Genomic DNA, 25,869 nt, shown 5'->3' on the forward strand with positions numbered 1-25,869 from the left:
TTTAACTCGCCTTTATCATCGTTGCACTTCTTTTATAACTACTCCTATCCTTTCCTTTCTTTTAACAAGGGGGGGAGGGAATCTCCCACGAAAGTTTTCCTTTCACGGAAGGCGGGACTGAAACAATACCCCGATGCTTTGTTCAAATATAAAACCTCCAGCGCTTGCTTTCCCTTTCCCTTCTCTTTTTTTTTTTTTTTTTTTTTTTTTCGGTTGGGTTTTATTGCCGCCGCTGCCGCTGTTGTGATCGCGCTTTCCCCCTTGTGTTTACAGCGCTGTGAGGGAGAGACGCTCGGAGGAAGGACCGGGATCCCTGGGCTGCATCAGCGCGGAGAGCAGGAGCCCGGCTCAGCAGAGCTGGGAGGATTTCACCTTGTTGCTGTTTGTTTCGGGAGATTTTCGCTCCCCCCACCCCGGACACTGTCCAGCTGAGGGTTTGCTTCCTCACTGCGTCCACAACCGGCCAGAGAAAGAGCGCTTTCTCTGTTAGAGGTGATTTTTGTCGTGGTCTCCCTGCAATGAAGGGATCGGCACTAGCCTTCGAGGAGGGAGACAGGATCAACTGAGGTTTTCCCTACCTCCGGCTGAACGTGAGGAGTTCAAGTGACACTGGCACCGGCCTGTGGCTGACTGCACAGCGAGCTGGAATCACAGCCGGAGCTGCTCGATTTACCTGCTCGAGGACCCTTCAAACCCTTCTATTGACGGTAGAGATTTGTATTCCAAGGAAAATCGGATTAATATAAACTATGCAGAGCTTTGCGGGGATATCAGGAGACTACCCTGTCTGCATGGCTAATCTTGAAATTGTCTGAAATAAATCCTTAGCGCAAGGAATAACGAGATACTTTCAATTAGTTTTATTTTTTTCCTTGTCGCTTTTTCCCCCCCCCTTCTGCGAGAATTTTTAACACTTCCATCGGAGGGTTTGTACAGGAGAATGGGACACATGCTGGAGAACTCACCACGCTCCACAAAAATGATGGGGGTAACAGTTTCCATCACTGTTGCGGTATAAAAGGTTCTCTTTGGATTGTCTGCTGGTGGCTGCTAAGATGGATCAGTTTCTCCCTGTTCCTGTTTGCGATGTGCTGAAGGATCCGGATTTACTGAAATACTGACGCCAAATGAACTTACTCCCTCTCTGCTGAAAGCATCGGATGTGACAGTGCAGAGAAACATGTGTTTCACATTTCTGACTGGTTGTTTTGGTGCAATCAATACCTCCACAAGAAACATTGACTTAGGTGGCGACTGTCATAGCGAGAGGCACACGGAGCGCTGCTCCCGGCTTGCAGGCGGAGCGAGCACAAATCAAAGAGCCCGCCGATCCTGGCAAGTGGGGGCTTCGCTTCCCCCCACAGCGCGGGGCACAGGCTCCCGACCCTCCTCAGAGAGCCCGGCCCGCGGGTGCGGAATGAGCGATGACCAAAGCGCTGCCAGGAGTGGCAGCCAGTCGGATCGGATGGGCATCAGTGAGGCAATACCCGTTGAAAGAAAGGTGGATCGCGAAATTATTGCCCGAAGGAATAGCAGGCGAGGCGGAATGATGATAAAGTTAAACTTCTGTTTCATCTTCTGTCGGGGATGGTGGGCGTTTCTGTTGCTTCAGCTCCACATGTTGCAAGCACTGGCACAAGGTAGGGCTAGAGACATTTTTGTTTATAGAAATGCTGCATCTGCCTTCTGAGAGCAAGGGAATCTTGCTCGGGTACAGACAAACCCTTTTACTTTTATCCTTATCAGAGATAAACTGCAGAATTCGCACTGAGCTGATTCATGTAGGAATGGTCGTTTCTTACACACAATCGTTTCTTTATGGAGCAGGGATTTGCAAACTGTACCTTCATGTTTCTCTCCCTTTCTAGTCCTATCCTTATCCTATCCCAACCTCCCACGGAGAATCACAGTCCTGCTTTTTAAATGTACTTAAATGCATCCGTGCTGTTCTTTCAGGCAGCAAAAGAGTTAACTGCTGGTTTTATGTGTGTGTGTCTCTGTGTCTGTGTGTGTGTGTTTAAAACCACTGTGCTCTGAGATAAGTTATTAGGAGAAAGGGAGTCATAAATCCTCCGACTAGAACTAAACCAGGCATGTAAAAGGAATTCTTTAAACATATGAGCACTATTCTATGTGAGCCTCGGTCTCAGCATTGTTCATTTCTTTTGGATTGCCAAGTAACATTTACCCGAGACAAAAACTGCAATTGATTCGTATCTGAGCATTTCCACATCAGAGATCCTTGCAGTCAAATGAGTCACTTGTAAACGAAGGGTCAGAGTCGACCAATAGACTTTAAATACCAAGTGTCAGTCACTTTGCATGTAAATTCCCTTCTCAAAAAATTGCCAAATGTAGCTTAATTCTTAATAATCCTTTGACAGAGTAAACAATAAATGGCAGGCAGAAGCATTACAGTTGGCTGCGCCAAATAACACGCTGAACAAACGCAGCTTTCACTTTCTTTGCTGGGTTGAGTTTTATTGCTGTGTGCATTGTCTGGCTGAAGTGGGGTGTGCTGGACAATGCAGAACTGTATCGAGTGGGACCAGGAGTTAGTTATTAAAGCGGAAGTTAATACTCCATGAAGGGGAATAGTCTTTGTGGTTTAGCTCTTTGTTTTCAAGTATTTCACAGGGAACAACAGTGCATTCAGTTGTAATAAGTGGATGGGGCTCATGTGTTGAGGAAGAGGAGTTGGAAGCCAAGTCTGCTGTAGTTTGTCTGCTCTGGGTTTACTGCTGCATCCTCGGAAAGTTTGGAGCCGCAGGATACAGAAGAGATTTAATCCAGTGTTTTACATGGACTCCACCCTCATAAACCTTTCTCAGTGCTTTGTTTATGCTGTCACTGCTATTCCCAAATTACTTCTGCTGAGGCCTGCAAGCCCTAACAGGGTATTGTTATCCTGAAACAAGCCATACCTGACATAATTATCTCTGCAAATTAAAATTCACGTCACTTTTTGCTTTTTCTCTTTTGGTAGTTGTTGTTGATAGGTGCCAATATGATGCTTCATGTTGGCAGATAAATGCTGATGATTCTTGCTGCTTACCTAAAAAAAAAAAAAACAAAACAAAAAAAAGATAGTTTTAGGTGCCAGGGATTCAGGAATCACTTTAGGTGCTAGTTTTTCTATGGTTAGTAGTAAACTAGCCACCTTACTGGATTAAAAGTGTATTGAAACTTTTGTTTAGCGCATAGTAGAGCATAATTTTTCAATCGCTTATTTCAGATTACTCAGCATTTGCAGTAGTGTCAATTTCAGGTACTGTGTATCTCAGGGAGTTCTGTAGTGTATACAAACTATCCCCCAAAAAAGTCCTTACACCAAGTTAGTTTTAAGTAACTAAGAGTACTTAAGGCAAGGAGCGGAAGGGAAGAGAATAAGATATATTATTTATGAAAAATATTGGGGCAGATAAAGCTATGAAGTGTAGAAGACATGAAACAATGAAAGATAAAACACTTATGTAATGCAGAAACAAAATACATTGTAATTTTTATATAATGCTGAAGATTAGTTAGTCCTCTTAAGAATTATTTGACACAAAAACCAGTGTGGTGGTCTTGATGTAGAGGGCTTTTATTGCAATTTCACAAAATTTGAATTAATTTATAACTTATGGTTCTTTTTGCACTCGGAATTCTAATGGATTCTAAGACATTCATCATTTTTATGCAAAAATTTACTTTAGAAGATGACAATATAAAAGTCCTTCATGAAAATGGAAATTCTGTCACAGAAGTTTCTAATGGAATGATGTGGTCATATGCATGAGAGAATTACATGACTTCAATCTTTTTATAAGATAAAAAAATGAACATTCTAAATATGTGGGCCATGGCTCTTCTGAATGAATCACAATACAATGCTATAACCAGCTAATGTTTCCATAATAACTATTCCAGCATTAAAGACAGAAGAAGTATTTCAGGCATACTGAAATGCAGGTTCTTCATTCCTAGGAAACAGATCAGGTAAAGTTGTTGAGATGAAGTATCTTATACTTCAAGGTGAACAGAAGAAATGAGTTTCAGCTGCAACAGGTTGGTTGAGTATTCTCTAAACTTGAATGATCATCCATGTGAAAGCTGATCTCATGGTGAACTGTAGACAAAACCACTTGTAAATTCATTTTGTGCTTAGGTCTTCACCTGTTCTGTCTTCTGATAGTTGCATTACATATTTCAATATAAAATTTATCTGCTTTCTTTTTCCTTTTTAAAGTGAGTTTAATGAGTCTAAAATGTCCATTGGGTTGTTGTCCTGAGTAACGAAGGGTTCTCTTTGAACCTTAGTGTTGGTGTGCATGGTGGGAGTGACTTTCAGGGTACAGAAGACAAAGGCTGTGGCCTGTCCCAGGCTGGGAATGGAGCTCCCACTCCTGTGAGGGCCAGGGCTCTGCACAGGGCCCCCTCACACTTGGGGTGTGTCTGCACTGGCCCAGCTCAGAAAAATTAACCTGTACGAGTCCCCAAACTGTTGCACTCTCCATTGTTTGCTCAGCTCTCTCTGCCTGCTGGCCTCTGCCACCAGCCCTCTTTTCATGGCATTTTTATTAAATGATGTACGAGATGCTAGTTAGCCTCAAGTCATCGTGTGTCATCAAACAGTGATGAGATGCTAATTGATAATCACTATAATTATCAAATTAGACTTTGTGAGGTGGTGGTAGGAGTGAATCATTTGGCCCCAGTGGCTGCCTTCTGCACTTGGAGGAACATCCTCCTGCAGAGTCTGGCTCAGGGGTCTGCATGCCTGGGCAGAGTCCTGGGAATACACAGAGCTCCTGCAGCTTTGGAATTTATTCCTTATGTATGAGATTAACAAACACGGATGCCTACTGAGGTACAAAATGTTTACTAAACTACTGGAATATTTGTATGGAAATAGAAAAATTCTGCTTATTTAAAATAGGCTGCAAGTTGCTAGAGGCTACTCTACAAGCATCTGAATGGATTTAAGTGCCTTCCCAATGTCTATCTTTTGTTGAGGAATCGAAGAATACTTTGAAATTATATTTCTTTGGATTGATAGCTGTTGTTCAGAAAGATTTTAAAATAGATAAAAGAAGAGCAAAGCTTTAAGCTTCTCCAGCAGAAGCCTGGTATCCTTAAATGTTAAGAAAGAGAAACTTGTCTGATTTTTCTTAGTTTTATGGCAATGGAACTGTAATCTTTTTATGCTACTTAATCAAATCTGTATTCAGAATTCTACAAATACCTGAATGTACATTTAACGTGATATTGATATGCATTATGCTTTGAAAGAAGCCATGACCCAGTAGAGAGATGAAAATGTTTCTGGGGCCCAACTTCCTTAATTCAAATATTTGATCTGGTGTATTATAAATATGCTGAGTGTAAGAAGCCTTTTCAAGCAAATTTCAAATTGCATTAGGTGCAGAGATGATAAGCAACTGGCATATAGAGTATTTGGTTGTTAGGAGGATGGAGAGATGGTACAATGTTAGGGCAATACCTACTGGAGAGTGAAAAAGATTATGAATTAAATGTAGAAGGAACCATTTCTAATTCCAAAAGACTGTTACTCTTTATTGGAAACTAAAGATTTTTTCTTGGGTTTGCCTTTTGTGTTTCTTTTCTTTAGAAGAGCATTTTAAGTATGTGCTAGTTTTAAGCAGTTGGCTTTTTTGTGTATATAATTATAATAATTAAGCAATTGATTTGGAGGAGTAGATCCAGTCTAAATAGAAGTGGGGTGGAGATCGTTGGCATTTTCTGTGGCCAGATCATGCGACTTCTCACTCTCTCTGCTGTGGTAACTCTTGGTTTGCTTTATATGTTTATGTTTTCCTGGAAAAGTACCTATTCTTAAGACTTCTTACAGCCAGTTCAAAGAGCTGTGAGCACATAATATTAACATTCCAAGTGCAGAGTTTCACATGGTTCCTTGAGAGTGCAGTGTAATGGTCCTGTTAGAGCTGAAGGGAGACCATAAGTAATGGGTGTTTATTATCATTGTGTTCATGCACTGCCAGGAGATGCTCAGAGCAGGAATGACCTGGGTGTGGAGAGAGGCTGTGGTAGCTCTGCTCTGTGGCTTTCACCTCACTTAAGAAGAACATAAGGCAAATCTGTGTCTTTGAAAACTTGTTCTGGAAGGTTCTGCCATCTCTATGCGTAGTCATGTATTTTGAATAATGAAGGCAAATGTTGTCCAATATTTTAAAGATTGCTTAAACTTAGAAATACTAAAAAACAATCTCAAATGAGTTATCAGGAATCTGTTAAGTGAAGGGATTGGGCTTTTGTAGAGCTGAGAGGGATTTCTCTTATTGTCTTGTTCTTATCACCATACACATACAAGGCTGGAACACATTCTTGACTCCAAAGATTTCCATGCATTTATCAACTTTCTGTACATCTTTACCTGAACATCCCATTCTGGATGGCCTGGTTATTTGGTCCAGCTGGACCTTTGTGCTGTGATGAGTTTGTGAACTGACTAGAGGCAGTTAGAGTCCTCATAGAGCAAAATCTTGCTCCTGCTGAGTTCATTACAGAAATAAGCCTTTCCTCCTCCCTCTGCATATGTACATACATGACAGGTATTTAAATAGCTTTTAAGGAACAAATTGATGATATGTTGATATTTTCAAGATTGTGTTTTCTTGAAGTTAAAACATATGAAATAGAACAGATTTCCTAAGATTTGTGCAGAGATTATAAAATGCCAGAAGTAAGGTACCTTTGCATCTTTAATACAAATTATTAATACATAGACATTATGATTAAGTTTAAATTATTATTTTTCCTGTCTACACAGTCAGAACTGAGACTGAGTGCTGCCCACTACTCAGTTTTTCAGTATTTTGTTTCCTTGTCAGTGCTTGGCTCCATCTTTCATTTGCTTGAAATCTTTTAAATTCAGCACAAGAAGACTTTTGTGTGAACCAGAGGAAGAACAGTTAGCAGCTATAGCATGGCATTGGATTAGACTACTTACAGTTATTACAGCTGGAGAGCAAGTAATTGGTGAGGTTTGGGTTCTATTTCTGACTATCAAGTGAGTATTTTCTAGTGAATAAAGACTCTTCCATGCACATGCCTCAAACATGACCCTTCACCATGCACAGAGCTCAAGTAGAACAAAAATGTAACTTCATGGAAAGGCCTGTTCCCAAAGAACTTGGGGTTTCTGAAGTTACATCTGCCCCTGGAGTAAAGACTTTGCAATTCCTTTAACAGACATGGCCCTTGGAATGCCACAGGCCCAGAAGGTTCAAAGGGTGACACGGCTGAGAGGGGAGGAGCCTTTTATTTTAAAGTGATCCCAACTTCATTGCTTTTAAACATATGTGACTGGGTTTGTAGGATCTGCTCATGGCACAGATTCTTGACTTCTAGATGTATGTGATACTTGTGTATCATATCTTGAGCATTTGTATTTTTAGTTTACGAAGATTTTTTTTGTTCTGGCTTTGCTACAGAAAATAACAAATTTATTCCTAGAATAGACACTGGTCTGTTACTAATTGTGTTTTAGCAGTGAAATGCCTCTGAGGTGCAATACAAATGGCACCCTCACTAAGATTAGAAATTTGGATCTAGGCTTTTTAAGGGGAGCGTTTTTAATGTTCAGCTGTTTGGCTCCCTGGACCAGCACAGACTTGGGTCACACAGGCATCAGGGACAATGCAAACAAGGTGACAGGACCCGGCTGGGCCATGACCCTGGCAGTGTTCCTATGATCAGCTTCAATTGGGGAAGAATTTTCCAACTCTGACAAAACACAAGGCAATGTACATGGCCTGACTTCTTACAAATATGTGGAGGCTGCTGCTTCTGGGGAGACAATAGTGAAGTGAGGTGGTTTAGAAGACTTAACTTTAGTTTTTTTTCTCTGAAAGTCCCTTTCAGTGAGTTTCTCTCTCTTTGGGTGGAGTCTTCCCAACCTGAGTTTATAAGGTAGATGCTAAATTTAAGTAATATGAAAATTCCCCTTAATCCCCTGATATCTCAATTCTGTAGGCTGATGATAGAACGATACTTTTTTCCTAAACAGGAAAGAAACTTTGCAACTTAAATTGCAAATTCCACCAGTATTACTTTTTCATGTTTCTATCTAATGCACAGATTCAGAGGGTTAAAAAGGGGAGGTGTGAACTCCAACAACTTTGATTAAAGGAAGTCTTTAACAGGACTTAATGCAGGATGTGGAAGTGGATTGTACAATCTTACGTCACACCATTCAGATAATTTTGAAGTGTCATTTTTATAAACAATAAAGCATTAGAGCTTTTTATGCAGATAATGTGATTCTTTAATCCTGTTTTTCTCATTTCCATGCTCTATTGCGGCAGCCTGAAGAGAAAGTTGATTCTGGTAGATAAATCAATGTCCCTTAGGTCTCTTTAAACCACTTTATGGTCTTTTAAGCCCTAAGCCATATATTTTTCCTAATAAACTCCTTGGTCTAACATGTTACCTAAAAAATAATTTGTTGGGTATTGCTCTCTTGGACCAGAAAGTAGAGAATGATGATAACATAGCTTCAGTGTGGGTTGCCAGAAGAGTCCCACATTGATTCCAGGCTGCAGTTGAAGTTTGTAACTCATTATTACACAAAGCACCAGAAGTTCTGGTGACACTGCTTTCATCCTCAGGTTCATATTTGTCAAATTTTGTGTATTTATTAGCTGAGAATGTTGTGGCTTTGATATGTGGTTTTGGCATTGAGTACATAGGAAATCAACTCAGTAGCAATGCTACTTTTGAAGAGAAGGTGCTAAGGGAATAATGGAACTATAGTGCAAATATTTAAAATGTTTAGACACTTAGAAAAAATTATTTTGCTGAACTAGTGCTGTTTGCTCACCTAACATTTGTGTTAAGCACAGACTCAGTTCCAACACTGTCATTGTAGTCTGGCTGGTGCATTGGGGAATGAATGTCCCTATTTTTTATTTCTTATCTGTCAAGAAGTGCAAAGGCCATTTATGACTAAATACTTTGAAGTAACTAAATGGTATATGATTATTGGAAAAGAAATATATGGTGCAGTGCCATACCTGCAGTTCAAGGATAATACATTTATCATAACATGGACTGCATTGCTGGAGTATTGAAGTGCGTGGGTGGAGGTGAAGGGAATTCTGCATCAGTATTTCTAAATGTGTGTACTGATAAGTTTAATTTTGAGTCCTCTTGAATCTGTGCATGTAGAGGTACAACAAACTTTTCATGTTTCTGACTCTTATTTCCCTCAGGGTCAAGAGATTGAATAACCCCAGAACCTACCTATCATGTGAATGTAACATTTGCAAACCAGCACCTTTGTGCTTTCTTCCCCGCTGTCCCTGTTGTTGAGGAGAAAGTCATTGGAACTTCTGTTTTATGTTGTGATGCATAAAAAAACTTTTACAGCAGCTTTGCTGAGAGTGCTCTGGCAATGCTGCTGTGCCATGGTGAAGGCAGTGCTGTTGTTTGTGTGCACATCCATCTGTGTGTCTCACCCTTCCTTCCCTCTGTTGTCTTTATCCCTTTGTCTCAGGCTGACACAATGTGCTTCTGCTCTCAGATTAGTGCTCCTCCGTGCTGTTGTGTACAGAATGCCTCCTGCCAGGGACAGGCTGAGGAGGAGGCTTAAACCCTCTGATTCTGCACTTGCAATGTGGAGCAGATCCCACCGTGATCCTCTCCCTGGGCACAGAGTGCCTTTTCTAGGACACGTGTATTGTGTTAAGCAGGGCTTTTATTGTGCTGGAGGCCTTGTCATCTGGAGAGCAGATGAGCAGGAAGATTGTTTAATGGTAGATTATCCCAGCATTTTTTTAAAATGTTAGATAAGTCTAAGAGGCGAGAGATGAAGAACACTAGCTCCTGTGTTTCACCTTTTGCTATTTTTATTGCCATGCAGAAATTAGATTTGTTTTTGAAGATGGAGTAGCTGAAATTAAAAACCATTTTAATGCCACTGCAAACACCAGGTTTTAAGATAAATTCTATCAACTAATTTCTTGTTTCTCTCTAGAATTTGTTTTGTTTTTACAAACATAACTGTTCACTTGTGAACAACATCAGATGTATCTTAAATGAAGAAAGATATGTCGATTATTGTTAAATTAGTTTGTTGCATTGGCATGTGCAACCATAATCTTCTAAAATGCTGTATTTTAACTAGAAAGAATACTTTCTTTTCATCCTTAACTTCAATTTTAAGGTTATGTTTTGTCTTCTCTCTTGGAATTGCTGTGCAAGGCTCTTACCTTTCAAGAACTAATGAGAGGTCAGTGTTTTGTTCTGGCGTTTTTTCCTCCTCTTGAAAAGAATACATATTTTATATATTAACTCCATAAAATTAGTCAGCTGAGAGAAGGTGTTTCCTGTTCACAGAGCCTAATCATGCTAGTGCTCATTATCCATAGAACAAGGCTAAAATTTCACTTTTAGGTGTTCTGTTTCAGGGAAATGGGAGAATAGGTCAACTGACTCTAGCTTAATTCAATTACAAGATAGGCAGTGATGCTATTGTTCAATGAAATCATCAACAGAAAAATTTCAAGTGATTCTCAAGATAAACCTCCCATTCATACACAACTTTGAAGCAGCAGTGAATAACAAAGCAAGATTTGTATTTTGAAAACTTTTTTTCAAGCTGTTTATGTAGTACCTAACATCTTCATTTCAAGTTTCTTTATACAAGTGTTGATAAATCTGATCTTACTCAGATTTAATTAATTATATATGGCTTATTATTAGCATTTAATGGGTCAAATATTTAAGCATATTTTTCTCAATCTTCAGTTGAGAATTCTGAGTCAATGGCACTCATGTCAGACTCAGAATTTTAAGTGCTGATAATTCAACATTACATTCACTATGTAAATGCATCATAATTAAAATGATGCCTTGTCAATGCCATTCAGGTTTCTTGTGAGTATAATTTTCAGCTTTCACATACTGGATGTAGCTCTGTCTTCTCCTACCCAAAACCTGAACAAGACATATTTATGGTGTACTGGTGTCAGTAAAAACCTGCAGCGTTAACTGTTGTGCCTGTTTAAACTCAAAGAATGAAAATCATACTGATTCTGTTAAGGAAGTCCAGGTCAAATCTAAAACTTAATTTGTTTATATTTTTCAAATGGTTCAAATTCAGTATACATAAAAAATACTGGAGCAGCCATTTAGAAAAGACAAGATGGCTCTGCAAGTGGTCCCATGGCAGATATGGACAGTTCTCATCCATACAATTGACAAGTGAAGTCCAAGTTTTCATGCAGCATCTAAAATAAGAGATGCTGAGTAATTTTGAATTTCGACACTCAACATGTGAACAAATGTTCATACATGTCACAACAAATCTTGAAAGAATTCTTCATGTTCTAAGAGTCTATCTTTAGAGCTGCAGGACATTATAAACACAGCTAAACCAACTTCTGTGCAAATGGTCACTAGAGTGGTGTAAGTGCTAGCTGTCACTTTATTAAAACTAATGGCTTAATTGCTCATGTTTGCTTGAAATTCATTGCAGTGTGAAGTGATTAGGCATTGGTGCTTTGGTAAATGATGGCATATTGCACATTTTCTGTAACCCTGTAACCAATTAGTGAGTGTTGGTGTTGGGCACATGCAGTGCACCCAGTTGTCACTCATTTCATTAACATCCAGATCTGTGCCATTACCAGAAGACTTCTGTTACTTTAAACATGTGACAAAGACAATGGGGATATATATATATAAAAGAAGCTCAGAAATGACAGCAAATAAGTACAAGACAAGATAAAAGTTACAGTGCAGTTCTAAGCACGTGACTGCCTTGACTGGAAAGCTTCCCAAACCAGTGCTGGAGTTGCCAGATACAGCATTCTCATAATTCAGTCAAATCTTCTATTCTGAGTGAAAGGCAAATGTTGCCTTCATGCATATTTGCAGCTCTCTTCCAGACATCCAGTAGTCTCAGCTGTCTTGAAATTCTGGAGAAGTGGCTACATGCTGAAAAAAATGTGTGTTTGCCTGCTAAACACTAAAAAGTGTTTAGATGCTGCATCAAGGCAAATAGAACACCAGACACAGCTACTCAGAACACATGTAGTAAGTTGGCAGTAGAATGTACTGTACAGATGAATAGCTGTCTGTAGTGATTGATATAATGGGGTTTTTTTTGAAGTCTTCAGTGTGTTCAAGGCTTCTGAAGTCCCATTTCTGATGCTGGTCAGAAGTTCCTTTACTGTTCTCATTTTTGTAGACAGAGTATTTTTGTGATTTAGATGCATATATTGCTGAATTTCAGATTTATAGGCAGGAATTGTGTTTAAGACTAGTTATGGTTTAAGCCCAGCTGGCAACTGAGTACCACAAAGGCACTGACTTTCCCCACCAGCAGTGGGAAGGAGAAGAGAATTGGAAAAGTGAGAAAACTTGTGGGTTGAAATAAAGACATTTTACCAGGTAAAGCAAAAGCTGTGTGTGAAAACAGAAGGCAACCTAAGGTGTCCCTTCACCTTGTCCTCTCAGCAGGCAGGTGCTCAGCCATCCCTAGGACAGCAGACCTCATTAATGGTGATTAATGATGGCTTGGGAAGGCAAACCCATCATTCCAAACATCCCCCATTCCTTCTTCCTGCAGCTTCCCATGCCAGGCATGACACCAGATGGTCTGGGACATCCCTTGGGTCAGCAGTGCAGGCTGTGTCCATCCCAATTCCTTGTACAAATCCAGCCTCCTCGCTGGCAGGGTGGTGAGAGCACAAAGGCCTTCACTCTGTGCAAGGGCTGCTCAGCAATAACAAAATCATTTCTGTGCTATCAACAATTTCTTTTTCAGCACAAATCCAAAACACAGCCCCCTACCAGCCACTGTGAAGAAAATTGACTCATCCCCAGCTCAAACCAGCAAATGACTGCATCTGTAAATGCATTTTCATTTTGTACCTTGTATATTGACAGAGAAACTGTATGAAATGGCATGATCTTAAATGGAGATCTCGAATCTCATAAATCTGCATTGTGAAATGTAATCGTATTAGAGGCAGAACACTTGTGGTTTTTCAATTATAGTGGTGCTTTTTCATATCACCGTGTGTGAAGCAGTTCTGTCAGAAACAAAGAGTTCAGAGCTCTCAGACGTACCATCTTTGAAGAAACAGCTAAAGGCAACAGGTTTCAAGCTCTTTGAAGCCTTTTCTCTCTGAGTCCTTGTTAAAGGATGGTCTCTCATAACTACTGGTCACTTACAAGTCTGTTTCTAAATTTGTGGGAAATCACATGAAGTGCATTATTGCATATTCATGTAGCACAGAAAGGCATTGTATTTTTCCCTATATAGTGCACATTTCTATTTTATAACTTGCAGAAGTTCAGTTAATTGCAGTGAACACTTTCAGTAGGAGGAGCCATCTGAACTAATATAAAGAGGAAGGGTAACATTTGTATGAGCTAGCTGAACATGATAACAAATGTAATTATGCTAATAGAACAATGTGATGTATGAAAGCAAGAAATTTTAATTTTAGCCTACATTCTGTAGAGATTACATGTTAGGAACATTCTTTGGCATAGTGCTTTATAATTTCAACAGTTTTGAAGAGTTACAAGCTTTAAATATTTGCATTGCAGTTATAAGATTCTTAATTTTCCTTTAGACATTTAAAAGCTTCAGTTGTGTTGGGATTGTTTTAAAACTTGTTTGGTAGAAGAATTAATGTATACAATGGGGTTTATAATAAGCATTACTGAAGTTACACAGATTTATTCCAGTGTCAATGTGTAAACTGTTCTTCTCTTAATGTTACTCTTACCTAATTTTCTTTTTTTCTTCACTTAAACAAATGTGGGGGATTCTGTGTGAAAATAATGTATTTCAGCAGGTTTCAGGAACTGAGATATTGGTCTGTCCCCTTGCTCAGATTGGTGAAGGAGGTAATACACTTTCCAGGTAAAAAGTCTGTTGAAATGTAAGGATTTTATGATGAAATACTTGAGTTTTGAGGTTCTTAATGAAGCCAAGGTTCAGTTCTTAATGAAGCCAAGGAGTCCCATGTTTTGGTTTCAGTTTTAGTTTTATGGTTGCTTTTTTGTTCCTTTTTTGGGTTGGTTTCTTTTATGTTGTAATCTGGCTCTGTACAACAGGTTTAAGAAAATAAACAGAATCAGATTGTTGACATGATCAAAACCACAATAAGTTTTTTAAACAGAAATTTTGTTTGAACCAGGAAAAGATAAGACATGAGTTAATATCTTCATATGTATATGAAGTAAATATGTATAGTAAGAAAAAAATGTAGTACATTTTGACTAATGCTGCTTATCAAGTTGCACAGAGCAGTGATATCTCCCCAAATTAGTAAAAGCCATAACCATCAATCTTCTACTGAATATGTGTGAGCTATTTAATAAAATTAGATATTTTTTCCAAGTCTTAAATCTTACTAGTTGTTTACGAAGATGTTCCAGACAGAAACAGCAATACTGAACTGTGGGTTGCATTTGCCTGTACTTGGCTATTCCAGATTTGTAGATCCCCTAATCTCAAGAAGGCAGTGTTTATTCTGAGTTCTGGCCTTTGCTTTACCTAGATCCAAAAGAAAGATATGTGTTCTCAGTAAAACAAATATTTAGAATTGTCCAGCTTTTAGGTGTTTCACAGTCCAGAAAAATACAAGTAAATAAATGAAAAGGATTTCCTCTAGTTGTCATGCTTTCAAAAATCACTGATAGAATTAATGATATTTCATTATGTACATTTTTTTTCTCCTGTAGAAGCTTCTTCTTGTAAATCCAAGCATTCCATATTCCCAGAGCTTTCCTTTACCCTGCCTTTGATTGAGTTTTTTGGTGTTGTTTGTTAATTTATTTCTTTTGTAGCTAGTGCAGAGACTTGGCTAGCAGAATGGATGTCCTGTGTGGGAGAAAACAGAGATACTGCATAAATGGTTTTTTCCATGCTGGAAGATGAAGGATCTTTCTTGAGTTCTTATCTATAAATTCCTGATGTCATCCACCTGGGCAGAGAATAGAACACATATCTCACATCTGTGAGGTACAGGGAAAAAAGTTCAAAAGGAGAATTGGCTGAAGCTGCGGGCTCTTGCTGAAGGTTTTCTCTGAGCAGGTCTTTGGGGGCTGTGGAGGGCAGAGCTCTGCTCTCATCCTGAGCCATTTGCAATTGTCTCTCTCACCCTGGAGCTCCTCTGGAGCCAGGAAGTCTGACCTGTTTATCTAAATCAACATGGAATCTTTGAAATTGCAAGGAAGCCAAAAGTTCCTGCACATCAAGCAAGGATTAGTGTTGTTACACTTTAAAGTAGCACATCCCAAAACTATTTTAAAATGGTCCCTACTTAGCACAGACCATCTTCTGGATCCCCTCTTTTTAACACTTCCAGTTTGTAATGCTGCAGGTAGAAGAGTTTGAGTACTGTGGTCAGGATGGCAGAGGAATTCTTCATCATTTATCTTCTGTAGTGTCTTGATCACCATTTCACCATCTTGGATCTTATTCAAATCATATCCTCTTCATACATCATCTACAGAATTGTTTATTAAGTTCTGAACAATTAAACAATGCAAACTCATTCAAGGCAGAATGATTGGAGCAAGTGCTGGTGGAGCACTTGCACAATGTCAATATTGCATTGATATTGCAAATATCACTCGTTCATTCATTTTTTGTATCTATTTGACAGCATGACATAATTTAAGAGAAGAAAAATAGATTTTAATTAGCATATTTCTGTATTACTGAACAGCTAATTAGGGAAATTAAAGTACTTTCTCAGCTATGAATAGTATGTTAAAAGAACTGTGCAACAAAAATACTCTTGTAGCTGTACTGCTGACTTCCTGGAAAGTACCCATTTAATTCTATTACAGATTATTAGTGGTGCATCATAAAGTTGTGTGAGTGCTCTCAGTTGAAGTGAAGAGAATTACAAAGACAGAAAAATCAAACCTTTGAATATGGTTTGATCAGAGTTTGCTAGAGACTTTATTATATTGATCAGTTCATAGAGTGCTAATAATATAAAAAATGTGATATTTGGGGCCTTAGATTTTTAAAATTAATATGGGGAAAACTGGCTTCACCATCCAAGGGAGTTTTACAGTTGTGTTGTTTTTTTTTGTTTTGTTTTGGGTTTTTTGTTGTTGTTTTTGTTGGTTTTTTTTGTTTGTTTGTTTTTTGTTTTTGATTATTAACTGAAAGTTATTTTTAATCAGTTTTCGCATTTTGAAAACTTTTTCTGGGAATTTTTTATGAAGACTCCTGTATAACAAATACTTTTCCTGCTAGGTAGAATATATATTCAACTAGCACAGAGTTTTCTCTGGCCTGCTATTCTAGGAGGAATTTCTTCACTGGAAGGATGGTGAAACATTGGAAGGAGCTGCTCAGAGTGGTGCTGGAGTCACTGTCCCTGGGGGTGTCTCAGGAATAACAAAGGCACTTAGTGCCATGGGCTGCTGGTCAAGGTGGTGATCAGTCTGGACTCAATTTTGGAGGCCTTTTCCAACCTCACTGATTCTATGATTATTTTGATAGTTCTGTTTGCTAAATGATGTATTAGCAACACAAGGAATACAACAAAATTCGTGAGGAATACATTGAAGTTCCTGTTGGTCCCTCAGCTTTTCAGGGAACCACATCTCTGGGAGGCAGACAAATATTATTCTGGCTTTATTGCTGCTCTGAGAGTTAATGACCATCATAATGATAAGCATATCTTGCTAATTGTCCACTAGTTTTGGTTTTAATAACATTTTAATTTGCATATTGGTCATATGCTGAAAACACATGGTTTTAATTGTTCATCTTCAATTAGCATAGTTTTTCATACTTTTTTAATGGGCTTTAAAAAAGTTTAAAGAAGTGTTGGTCTAAAAAGTTTGTCTGAATGAATTGAGACACAAATGTAAAAAAATAGGCTTGTGTCAAAAATACAAGATTTCAGTTAAAAACCTGAGTTCTAAGGTCAGTCTTGCCCTGTGTGGTTTTCAGCTTGAATGTTTTGGGCCATTATGACCATTACCAAATTGACTGACTTCTGTGTTTTATCTCTGAAAAAATGGATTATTGTTTAGAGCCTAGAATTACAGTTTGAAAGGATAAATTATTGATTGTTGGCATTTTCTACAATATCAGACATTACTCTATGATCTTTCTTAGAGGATGAAATCTAATTTCTTTGATCTTGTAAAAGTGAAGTAGAAAAGCATACTTTAGGTTGATTTGGGGAAAAAATGCTTTTACAAATAAAACGGTATTTTCATATTTGCATTATTTAAAATGCATTTTTTGTCTTATAAATATGCTAATCTTTATAAGCTGCTTCTGGTGTGACATATGGTTTGTAATTTTCAGTTCTTTGACATCAACCTACTTTCTATTACATAAAAATGTACAATTGGCAGGGAAAATTACTATGTTCAATGGCACCATACTTAAAAGACTTTGAGAAGTATCTGGGGTATTTATCTGTATTATAAACAGACAGATGTTTGAAGAGGTCTTGGAGGTTCTGTTAATTGTGTGTTTGTTCCCTTTCAGACAACATTTCTTTGGGGCTTGGTCTGATGGAAAAATGCAGATAAATACTTGTGAATAAAAGAGCAAAGCTCAGTATAACATATGTTTGTATTTTAAGTAGATTTATATATCTAAAAGGATATTTAGCTTGGAAATAATTAAGATTATTTTCTCAGGGGGGATGGAGCAATGTCAGGAAACAAAAAAAATCACAAAACAAATTTAAAAGATTGACTGAAATGACCCCTTAATCTATCAACTGGGATTTAGCATTGTGTTAGGAAAAGAAGGAAAATTAGATGATAAATTCAAATTCTGTAGGCTTTTACTAGTATAGAGCCAATGACTGAAAAGCTTGAACTAAATGAACTGAAAAAGCTCCAGGAAAAAAGAAAGTTCCTTTTGCCATCATACTGCTGTTTACATGGAAGGAGATTTTTCTTTCTTTTTCCCCTTTTTGAAACTTAATGTGTTACAGCTGTCACTGATCTCCCACTGTTCCCCATTCTACAGGGCTGTGCAGAGATAAATATAAATTCTGAATAGAAAAGCTGTCTTGAGTACCTTGGAATAACCTACAGAAATGGTGCAGAGTTCAAGTGTGAGGTTCCATGATCTTGTCCCTGCCCTCTGGATGACGTGTGCAATTTGAAATATTCCAGCTAACCTTATCCAAGGTTTTTCACTCCTTGTTGGAAGCAGCTGCTGAGAATCTCAAGTGCACAGCTCTTCTCCAGTGACACTGAAGCTGGGTTTGTGATTTGAACTGCCTGAAGGAGATGTCAAAGAGCTGGGTAGAGCATGGACCCACTTGTTAGATCTTGAACAGTAGAATATATTAAAAATAGTTGCTTTTACTGTTAAGTGTTTTCTATTCAGCTTAGGCGCAATTAAATGTTGTTACATGTACACTTCTGCCTTTTCTAAAAAACATTTTTCTCTGCCTTAGCAACATGAGAGGTACTTGCTAAGCCAGGGCAAGAGAGCTACAGGCAGTTTGACCTGACTCATGGTGTGAAAGGGTTCTTTGCTAGAAACTGATGCTGAAGAACATTTCCAATAATTAATTCATTACTTTTGGTTTTGGAAGGCTGGTTTGATTATGGTTTTCATTTTGCTAAGTCCCATCTTCAAATCATTGAGCAATGATTCCATACAATTTTATTAAAACTAATGAAATGAATACTCTTTTCATAGGCCAAATTCAGTGTGGTACTTCAGCAAAAGCTTAATTTCAGCTACATGAGAAGTGATATTATTGATAAGTCAAGCGTGCTTTACCCTACTCAATTATATCATCATTTGTATTTTAAAAACCCCTCTCAGTCATTTGAGGTCTTTCATAATAAAAAATTTCCATAAATTATTCTTAGTAAATGCAGAATTTCCTCTTGGTCTTGCTTGGCTTTGTTTGCTCTAGATTTTTTTTTGGAGATTTTTGGGTGGTGTGCAAAATTTCTTGTACTTTTGGGCCAGTAGTTTAATATTTCTGATGCAAAACCTGTCAGGAACATCACTGAAGTCACATGTTTTTGCTCTCTATTCAGGGCATCTTCTTTTTTTATATCAACATCTCTAGTCTTGTTTTGACTTGACACAAAATGATCTGTGTTTAGTAAGGTCAGAGCTTCAGGTGGTCAGAATTAGCAGCTGTCTGGAGTAATTCTGTGTGGACTGACAGACTGGAGGTGTGGCTGTGGTTCCACCTGCCATCTTTGCCTCTCTCAGTGTACACGAAGGCTTTGAGCCTGTCAGGGCCTTGGGGACATTAGGTCACAATTTCCCTGAGCAGCCTCACCAGGACCCTCCATCCACACCCTCCACCCAGCTCCCTTTCAGCCCAGGGCTGGGAGTTTGGTCCCTCCCTGCTGGAGGGATCCCAGCCCTGTGTGAGAGTTTGGATGGGCCCCTCGGATGTGCCTTGTGCCTGGTGCTGTCCCTGCACCCCTTTCTGTCTCTGCTCTGCCCCAGTGGCGCTGTCTCCTGTCCTGCCTGGGCTTGTCAGTGGGTTCCACTCCCTGTTCCTCCTCTCCCTGCTGTGCTCAGGTGCTCTGGGGCTGCACCTGAATGCTGGGAGAAGCTCCTGGCCTGGGAGCACACTTGGTCCTGCTTTGCTCTCCCTTTGGGAACAGCCAGCCCTGGCTGCTGCTGGACACTGCTCCAGTGTCCTGTGTAAAGAGACTCAGCACTGACAGCCAGTCCTCCTGGAGTTGTCCTTCTCCATCAGTGCAGGAGCGCAGACACAGCTCCCTGCCTCGGCGCAGTTTCCTGGCACCTTCCCAGCTCCTCACACCTGCCTCTGAGCCCTCGCCTTGCTGGGCTCTCCCTCTTCCAGCCTCACTCTTCCCCACCATGGCCATAAGGCTGTGAGCTTTTTGTGATCATCTGCTGCTTCATGGCTGAATTAAATATGTTTAATTTTGAGTGTGGTTTTAAAAGATAAATTAACTAAAACACAATGATGCAGATGCCACAATTCAGTGACTCAAAGAGAAGAAGAAAGCAGGGGGTTGGAAGGGGATTCAAAGGTTCAACAGTATATTCTCCTGGGCTATGGCAGGATCAATCATAACAGCACAATTCCTGACAGATATTTATTTAATCTGTTTTCTAAGCACTTCACTGAGGGAGATTCCAGCTATTCCATTGTCAATCTGTTCACTATTTAACTATCCGAGCTGTATAAAACAAATTTTCTTGAATTCAGAATCTAATTGCTTTTGCTGCTACCAGTACTCCAGATTGCTAAAGTAGATGGTATTTTGGACACCTGCTATCCATAATCCTTTTCTGTTTCATGGGTTTGATGAGGCTTTGCTGCTTGCATTGAAATTTGAAAATGGAACTGAGCTGTCCTTTGTTAGTGAAGTAAACACACATCTAAACTGTGTCCTCACGAGCTTGCTCTGCCAAGTTTTGGAAAACTGCTTGGAAAGTCTTAAGAGTGCTGAGGAAGGGTTGGCAGTTAGGACCTTAATTAGAAAAAAAACCAAAACACAACAATGAAAACAGCCACAAGAAAACAACCTTCTGTAAGCACTGGCACTTTTGCAGCCTTCAGTCAGGAGCGATGGTGGAGTTTTCTGCTTGTTCCAGATGTGATTCTGTGCAGTCCGGTGCATTCTCAGTGCATTCTCAAGTCAGTCACCTTTCAGGGATGTCTGGTGAGAATCCTTTAGATCTGAACATTTTTTAAGTCAGACACCCCCAGCATTCCCCTTGGTATAAATTCCTCAGGACTGCTCAGCTGGGGAGGAAGCACCATTAACTCAGTTCTTAAGATAAAACTGAATTACAGAATTTTGGTTATCAGAGACCTAAGTCCAGCTTCCTTCTTGCTTCACAGTAGTTGCTTTAAGTTCTTGCAGGGCTGCATGCTCGCAGGCCAGTTACAAAGTAAGAATCTTGAAGTGTAGAAAACTTGGGAGATTTCACAGTTTAAGGAAATAGTACCTGTGGCTCAAGAAAAATTCTATTGCTTTGTTAATTGGAGACTTGTAGGGTTTGAGTTTCTTTCCCCAAGGAAATGCCAAAGTTATTTAATTTGGAAGAAGACTGCTTCCAGCTGCAGGAAGAAGGAGGAATTTTCACTGGGGGAGGAAAAAAAGGTGTTGGAGGGGGTTTAAAAAAAACTTGAAGTGGACCAAAAGAGAAGAGCAGGAGTGTAAGATTTTAGAATGGGATTTTTTGTTTAGATAGGAGTTCATACTTTTGCCAAAGAAAGCTCTTTGTACGACCACAGTCCACATTTCAGGACAAGCCAGAGATCAGAGACCCAAGGCATGAAATTTACGATCCTGAATTCTCACAAACACTCAAGAATAGAAGGAAAACTCAAGAGAACTGACAATTGGAAGATAATTTTTTTTTGCTTATCTTGGCATCATGCATTGTGTGACTTCTTTTAAACTGTGAAGCTACTTTGTGCTTCTGTTCCCAAATGTCCTACAGTTAATAATCTGTGTATCAGACTGGAACTCTGGAGGAGAGCGATCGTGAGCCGCCCGTGGGGCCGTGGGCTCTTGTCACCACGGTGCTGCTGCGGTATCGGGAAGCTTCGAAATCATCACAAGAAGATGAACGGCCAGTGCTGGGGCATATCCAGTTGAAAGCAGCCTGGAAGCCGCTTGAATCGAGCGCGGCCAGGCGGGGACAGGCCGGGTGTCCCCGGGGTGTCACTCGGGTGTCGCTCGGGTGTCCCCAGGGACGAGCCCGGAGCGCGGGGGCTGCAGGGGCGGTGCGAGGCCGCGGCGCCACCGCCAGAGGGCGGCAGAGGGCGGCGCAGGCAGCGCGGGCGGGGCGGCGGCGGGGCGGGAGCGACCCCCGAGAGACCCCGAGAGAGCCCCGAAAGAGCCCAGACCCAACCCCGAGCCCGCCCTCAGACACCCCCGGGACCCTCCCCGCAGCCCTGGGTGTTAATTGAAATAGGCTCGTTTGATGCAGGGCGCCATCCCCTTAGCGCACGCGGAGGGATGGAGAGCAGACGCTGCTCTGCTCCAGCCCCAGTGGCCGCGGGAGCCGGGCATGGATGTACAGGAGATGTCTGGAGAACGAGTGCTCAGTAAACACACCTTCGGTAGGCTATGTGTGTTTCAAGTTGGGAAGATAAAGGATTTGATACACTTTAATGTAGGATTAAGAACTTAAAATGTGAAAGATCGCTGAAGGTGATGGTTTAACGTTCCTTTTCCAGTTGAGAAATGGATTTTTCTTCTTCTTTCAGTCCAAGAGAAGTATAGACTAATCCAGCAAATAATTCGATATTATCAAAATCCATTTGATTTTTGTCAGAAAAACATGCTTGATTCAGTTTTTGTGCTCAACCTGTTGAAGGATTTGGTGAGCTAAGAATTACAGGAGGCTTTCTGGATAACTAATGACTTCTTGGCTATCCAGTTCCCTTCTCAAGAGAAAATGATCCCAGAAAATGGCCTGCACATTTGAAGGAATATTTCATGCAAGATCTTCTGCTACATTTAGTATATAGCTGAAGCCCCAGTCACTTTAACAGGGTCAGAATTTTATGGGAACTTGAATTCTGTGTTATCCTTCATAGATCTCTGGCTGTCTGGAAGAAGCACAAAGGAGATACACTGCAGTTTATCTGCCTATATGGGGGTGTCAAAGTGAGCAGTGTTGTACTTGGGAGTTCAGTTCCATTAGTTTAAAAATAGGTTGTTAGAGGCAAACATCAAAGCTGTGATTTTAAGAGGCCCCAACCATAAGAAACTGCATTTATCCAAAGTAACCTGTTTTCTTGTTTTTGTTAAATAGTCACCAGGTATCCAATCTGATTACTTGCCACCTGCCTTGAACTAAAACTTATTAAATGAAATGGTTGAATAGAAATCTCAGCTTCAAAACAAATCAGGAGAGTTCTTCCTTTCTGGTAAATGGAATGTGAAGCACTCAACTCCAGGTGCCTCCAGCAGGTGATGGACCTCAGCGTTCGCCTACTGGAGGATGAAGCAATTCTTCGTGTGTGGCTGGTTTGTTTTGTTAGCAGGAATAGATTAGTCACATCACTTGGGTGGATAAGGAGGCTGAGTAATTCAGCCTGCTGGCAGGAACTTCCCCTGCAACAAGACTTGTCCTGTTTTATATATAATAGACAATTTAATTGGCCTTTAGATTGGTAGGGGAAATTTCTCATGGTCCTTGACGTTTCGATTTTAAACATTTTTAATGATGTCTTAATTATATCACTATTTAATGAAATTAATAACTTGGTGTTTTATAATTCCAGTTCCCTGATTTTCAACACACAAAGCTTTTGCTTTCTTGAAAAACTCTTTTACTGAGTTGTCTTGGAATTCTTGGTGTCTATTTCATAACAGGTATTTGAGCACACAATGTTGTTTGTCTCATGGCACTTCTCATCCTTTGGTGAAGAATTTCCAGAAGCATTGCTGGCTCTATAATTAATCCCCAATATCCCCAGTATCCCCAGTTCATGTGTGTGCAACACAGCTTTCATCTGGGGAGACACTCAACTTCAACACTTTCAACTTGTTAGGAAGCCAGGCAGCATCAAATGACCTTTCTTTACTTGCTCAGGAACATTTAAATCAAAATAATAATAGTTTTTATAAGGTTTTCATTTTAGTGGAAATATTTAGGAGTGTGTATTTCAAACTTTAGTTTATGGAATGCTTAAGTGAACTTCTCACCTTTCAGAAGAAAATGAAATTCAGAAGCCTCAAAAGCCTTCTGCAAAAGACAAAGTTTTTCTTAACCTTTTTAAGTAACAACATCACAGTGCTTATGAAAGCTCTTGTTTTCAATAGGAATTCTGTTGATATCTAACCTGAGGTTTTTCCTCTCTTCCAGGAGAAAAAAGGGGAAGAAAGCCTGGATTTGCCACTGAGTTTTTAGTAATGTTTCTTTTTACATTATACATCCTTGACATATCAAAGCTAGAGATGTCCTGTGCTTTCCAGTCAGTCAGAATGTCTTTGAAAAGCAGTAGAAGGTGTTTTTGGGGATTTTTGTGTTTCTAAATGTGATAGCGATTGGAACCTTATATCAAACTTTCTGGTTCTGCAGTTCTACAGTTTCCCAGTCTCCATATTCTCATCCTTAACTTCTGAATGAGAAAGCACAAACCAACTTTCTTGGTGTTTTCAGGAAAGCAGTTGAGGGCAGGAAGACTGGGATATTTTTGAAATGTTACTGAATTCTTTACCTTCCCAAGTAAGGAGAGGATTATTAATAGCTGTCTGGTATTCATGGTGCAAAGATGATTCATGTATTGACATTCTGAATTTTTGCTTTGCAGTTCTGAAACTGCTTCTCACACCTGTGAAAGTTTTCTGGATATGGTTTTTACCTGCCTAACTCACTGAATATCCTGTATCTGCTGGCAGTGTTCCACAGAATTCAGTCTCAGATTCACATCATGCTCTGCTTTTTTAAACACTCCTTTTTTAGTATCATATGGGTATGAGCCCATGGAATAATCTATTATAAATCAACACAATATGTATTTTCTGTAAATTCAATGCAGAGCACGGTACCAATGAAGAGTCTATAAAGTGGTGTGGATTTGAATTGGAAGCTGTGGCAGATAGCAAACCTTTATTTTGTGAGGAATTAAAATTTAGCAATTCAACATCACACAGTTTTGGTGGCATTAAAAAAAATGCTGAAAAAATATATATTTAAACTCCAATACATTTTCTCTTTTATTTTTTTGGTCACCTAATGGGTTTCTTTGATGTGGTAGGGGCTTGGGGCTTTCTTGGTTAGAGTGAAGCTGACAGTATTAATGAAGTGCAGGAGCTAATTTGTTGTATTTTTTCTGAACTTAACCTGGTATCTACTCAAGTGAAGAATTCATCTTGGATATATGATGTCATATAATAGTGTTTCACTTGGGATCAGTGCAGCAATATTTCTCTTATTTAATTATCATGTCAAAGGAAGGAGAGTGGTCTCCCTTCTCATGTGGTGTGGTAAGGTTATATTGTGAATTTTCCATGCATACAAATCTGAGCATATTGCTGCTGCAGGATTGAGAAATCAGAGGACAGAGCACAGTGCTGGAGCAGGAAAATTAAATATTTCAGTGTTGAAATTTTCACTCACTATTTGAAGATGGAGAGGAGTAGATAAGTGTGTTGCAACAGGGAAGGATGCAGAAGTGAAGATGAGAAGAAGTAGTCTAGAAGAGCATAATAGCTTGTAATTAAAAGGGGAGGGAGAGATAAGGAAGCAGATTAGGTTCATAATGCTGGGATATTTTTATACCGAGTATTAAATTTGTGCTTACAGGAAGTATCCTCACAGACTGGGTGGGACCCACTGTTGGATCTAGACAGAACATTCAAGATGGAAAATTATGGGCTAAAAAAGCATTTTCATAACTAATGGTTGTTTATTTTTCTGCAATTAACATCATAAGGATGATGTTTTTGTATGTACAAGCTGTTTGCCATTTTTGGAAAAAGAAATTCTGCAATTTAAGCTTTGCAATCAGACCAACTTTCTTCCTTAAACTAATGCCTCCCAACATTTTGTGACAGGATTCAGATGGAGAATTACTACTTTGCATTGAGGCCTTGTAAAAACCAAATAATGCTCTGCAGTCTTTCTTTTATTTATTTATATATTCTGATTAGTCCTATTTGAAACACCCACTTTTGTGGCAGCAAAGAAATAGAAGAGAGGAGTAGTTTCAATGCTATTTTTACATATGCCTTTTGACTGGATTATCTACAATTTTCTGAACTGGTGCTCAAAAGAAATTGCCCCTTTAGGGATGTTTTAATTTTGGATATTTAAACAGATGAACTTTAATTATTATTTCCTTCTAAACCTTGTTTACCTGAGAATACATGAGATATCCTAAAGCAATAATAGAGATTGTTTTAACA

At 39.4% G+C, this 25,869-nt stretch overlaps 1 protein-coding gene across 1 annotated transcript in view; it reads left to right on the plus strand.

Annotated features, from left to right (window-relative positions):
* The first annotated feature begins 428 nt into the window (after positions 1–428).
* Positions 429–25,869, plus strand: part of SDK1 (sidekick cell adhesion molecule 1) — a 381,148-nt gene continuing 355,707 nt past the window's right edge. Inside the window, exon 1 of the mRNA XM_058815791.1 lies at positions 429–1,640. Within this exon, the coding sequence (XP_058671774.1) occupies positions 1,181–1,640 (460 nt within the window). The 5' untranslated portion in view covers positions 429–1,180. The remainder of the gene's footprint in view (positions 1,641–25,869) is intronic.

Source organism: Ammospiza caudacuta, chromosome 17 (assembly GCF_027887145.1).
Source record: "Ammospiza caudacuta isolate bAmmCau1 chromosome 17, bAmmCau1.pri, whole genome shotgun sequence".
Taxonomy (NCBI): Eukaryota; Metazoa; Chordata; class Aves; order Passeriformes; family Passerellidae; genus Ammospiza; species Ammospiza caudacuta.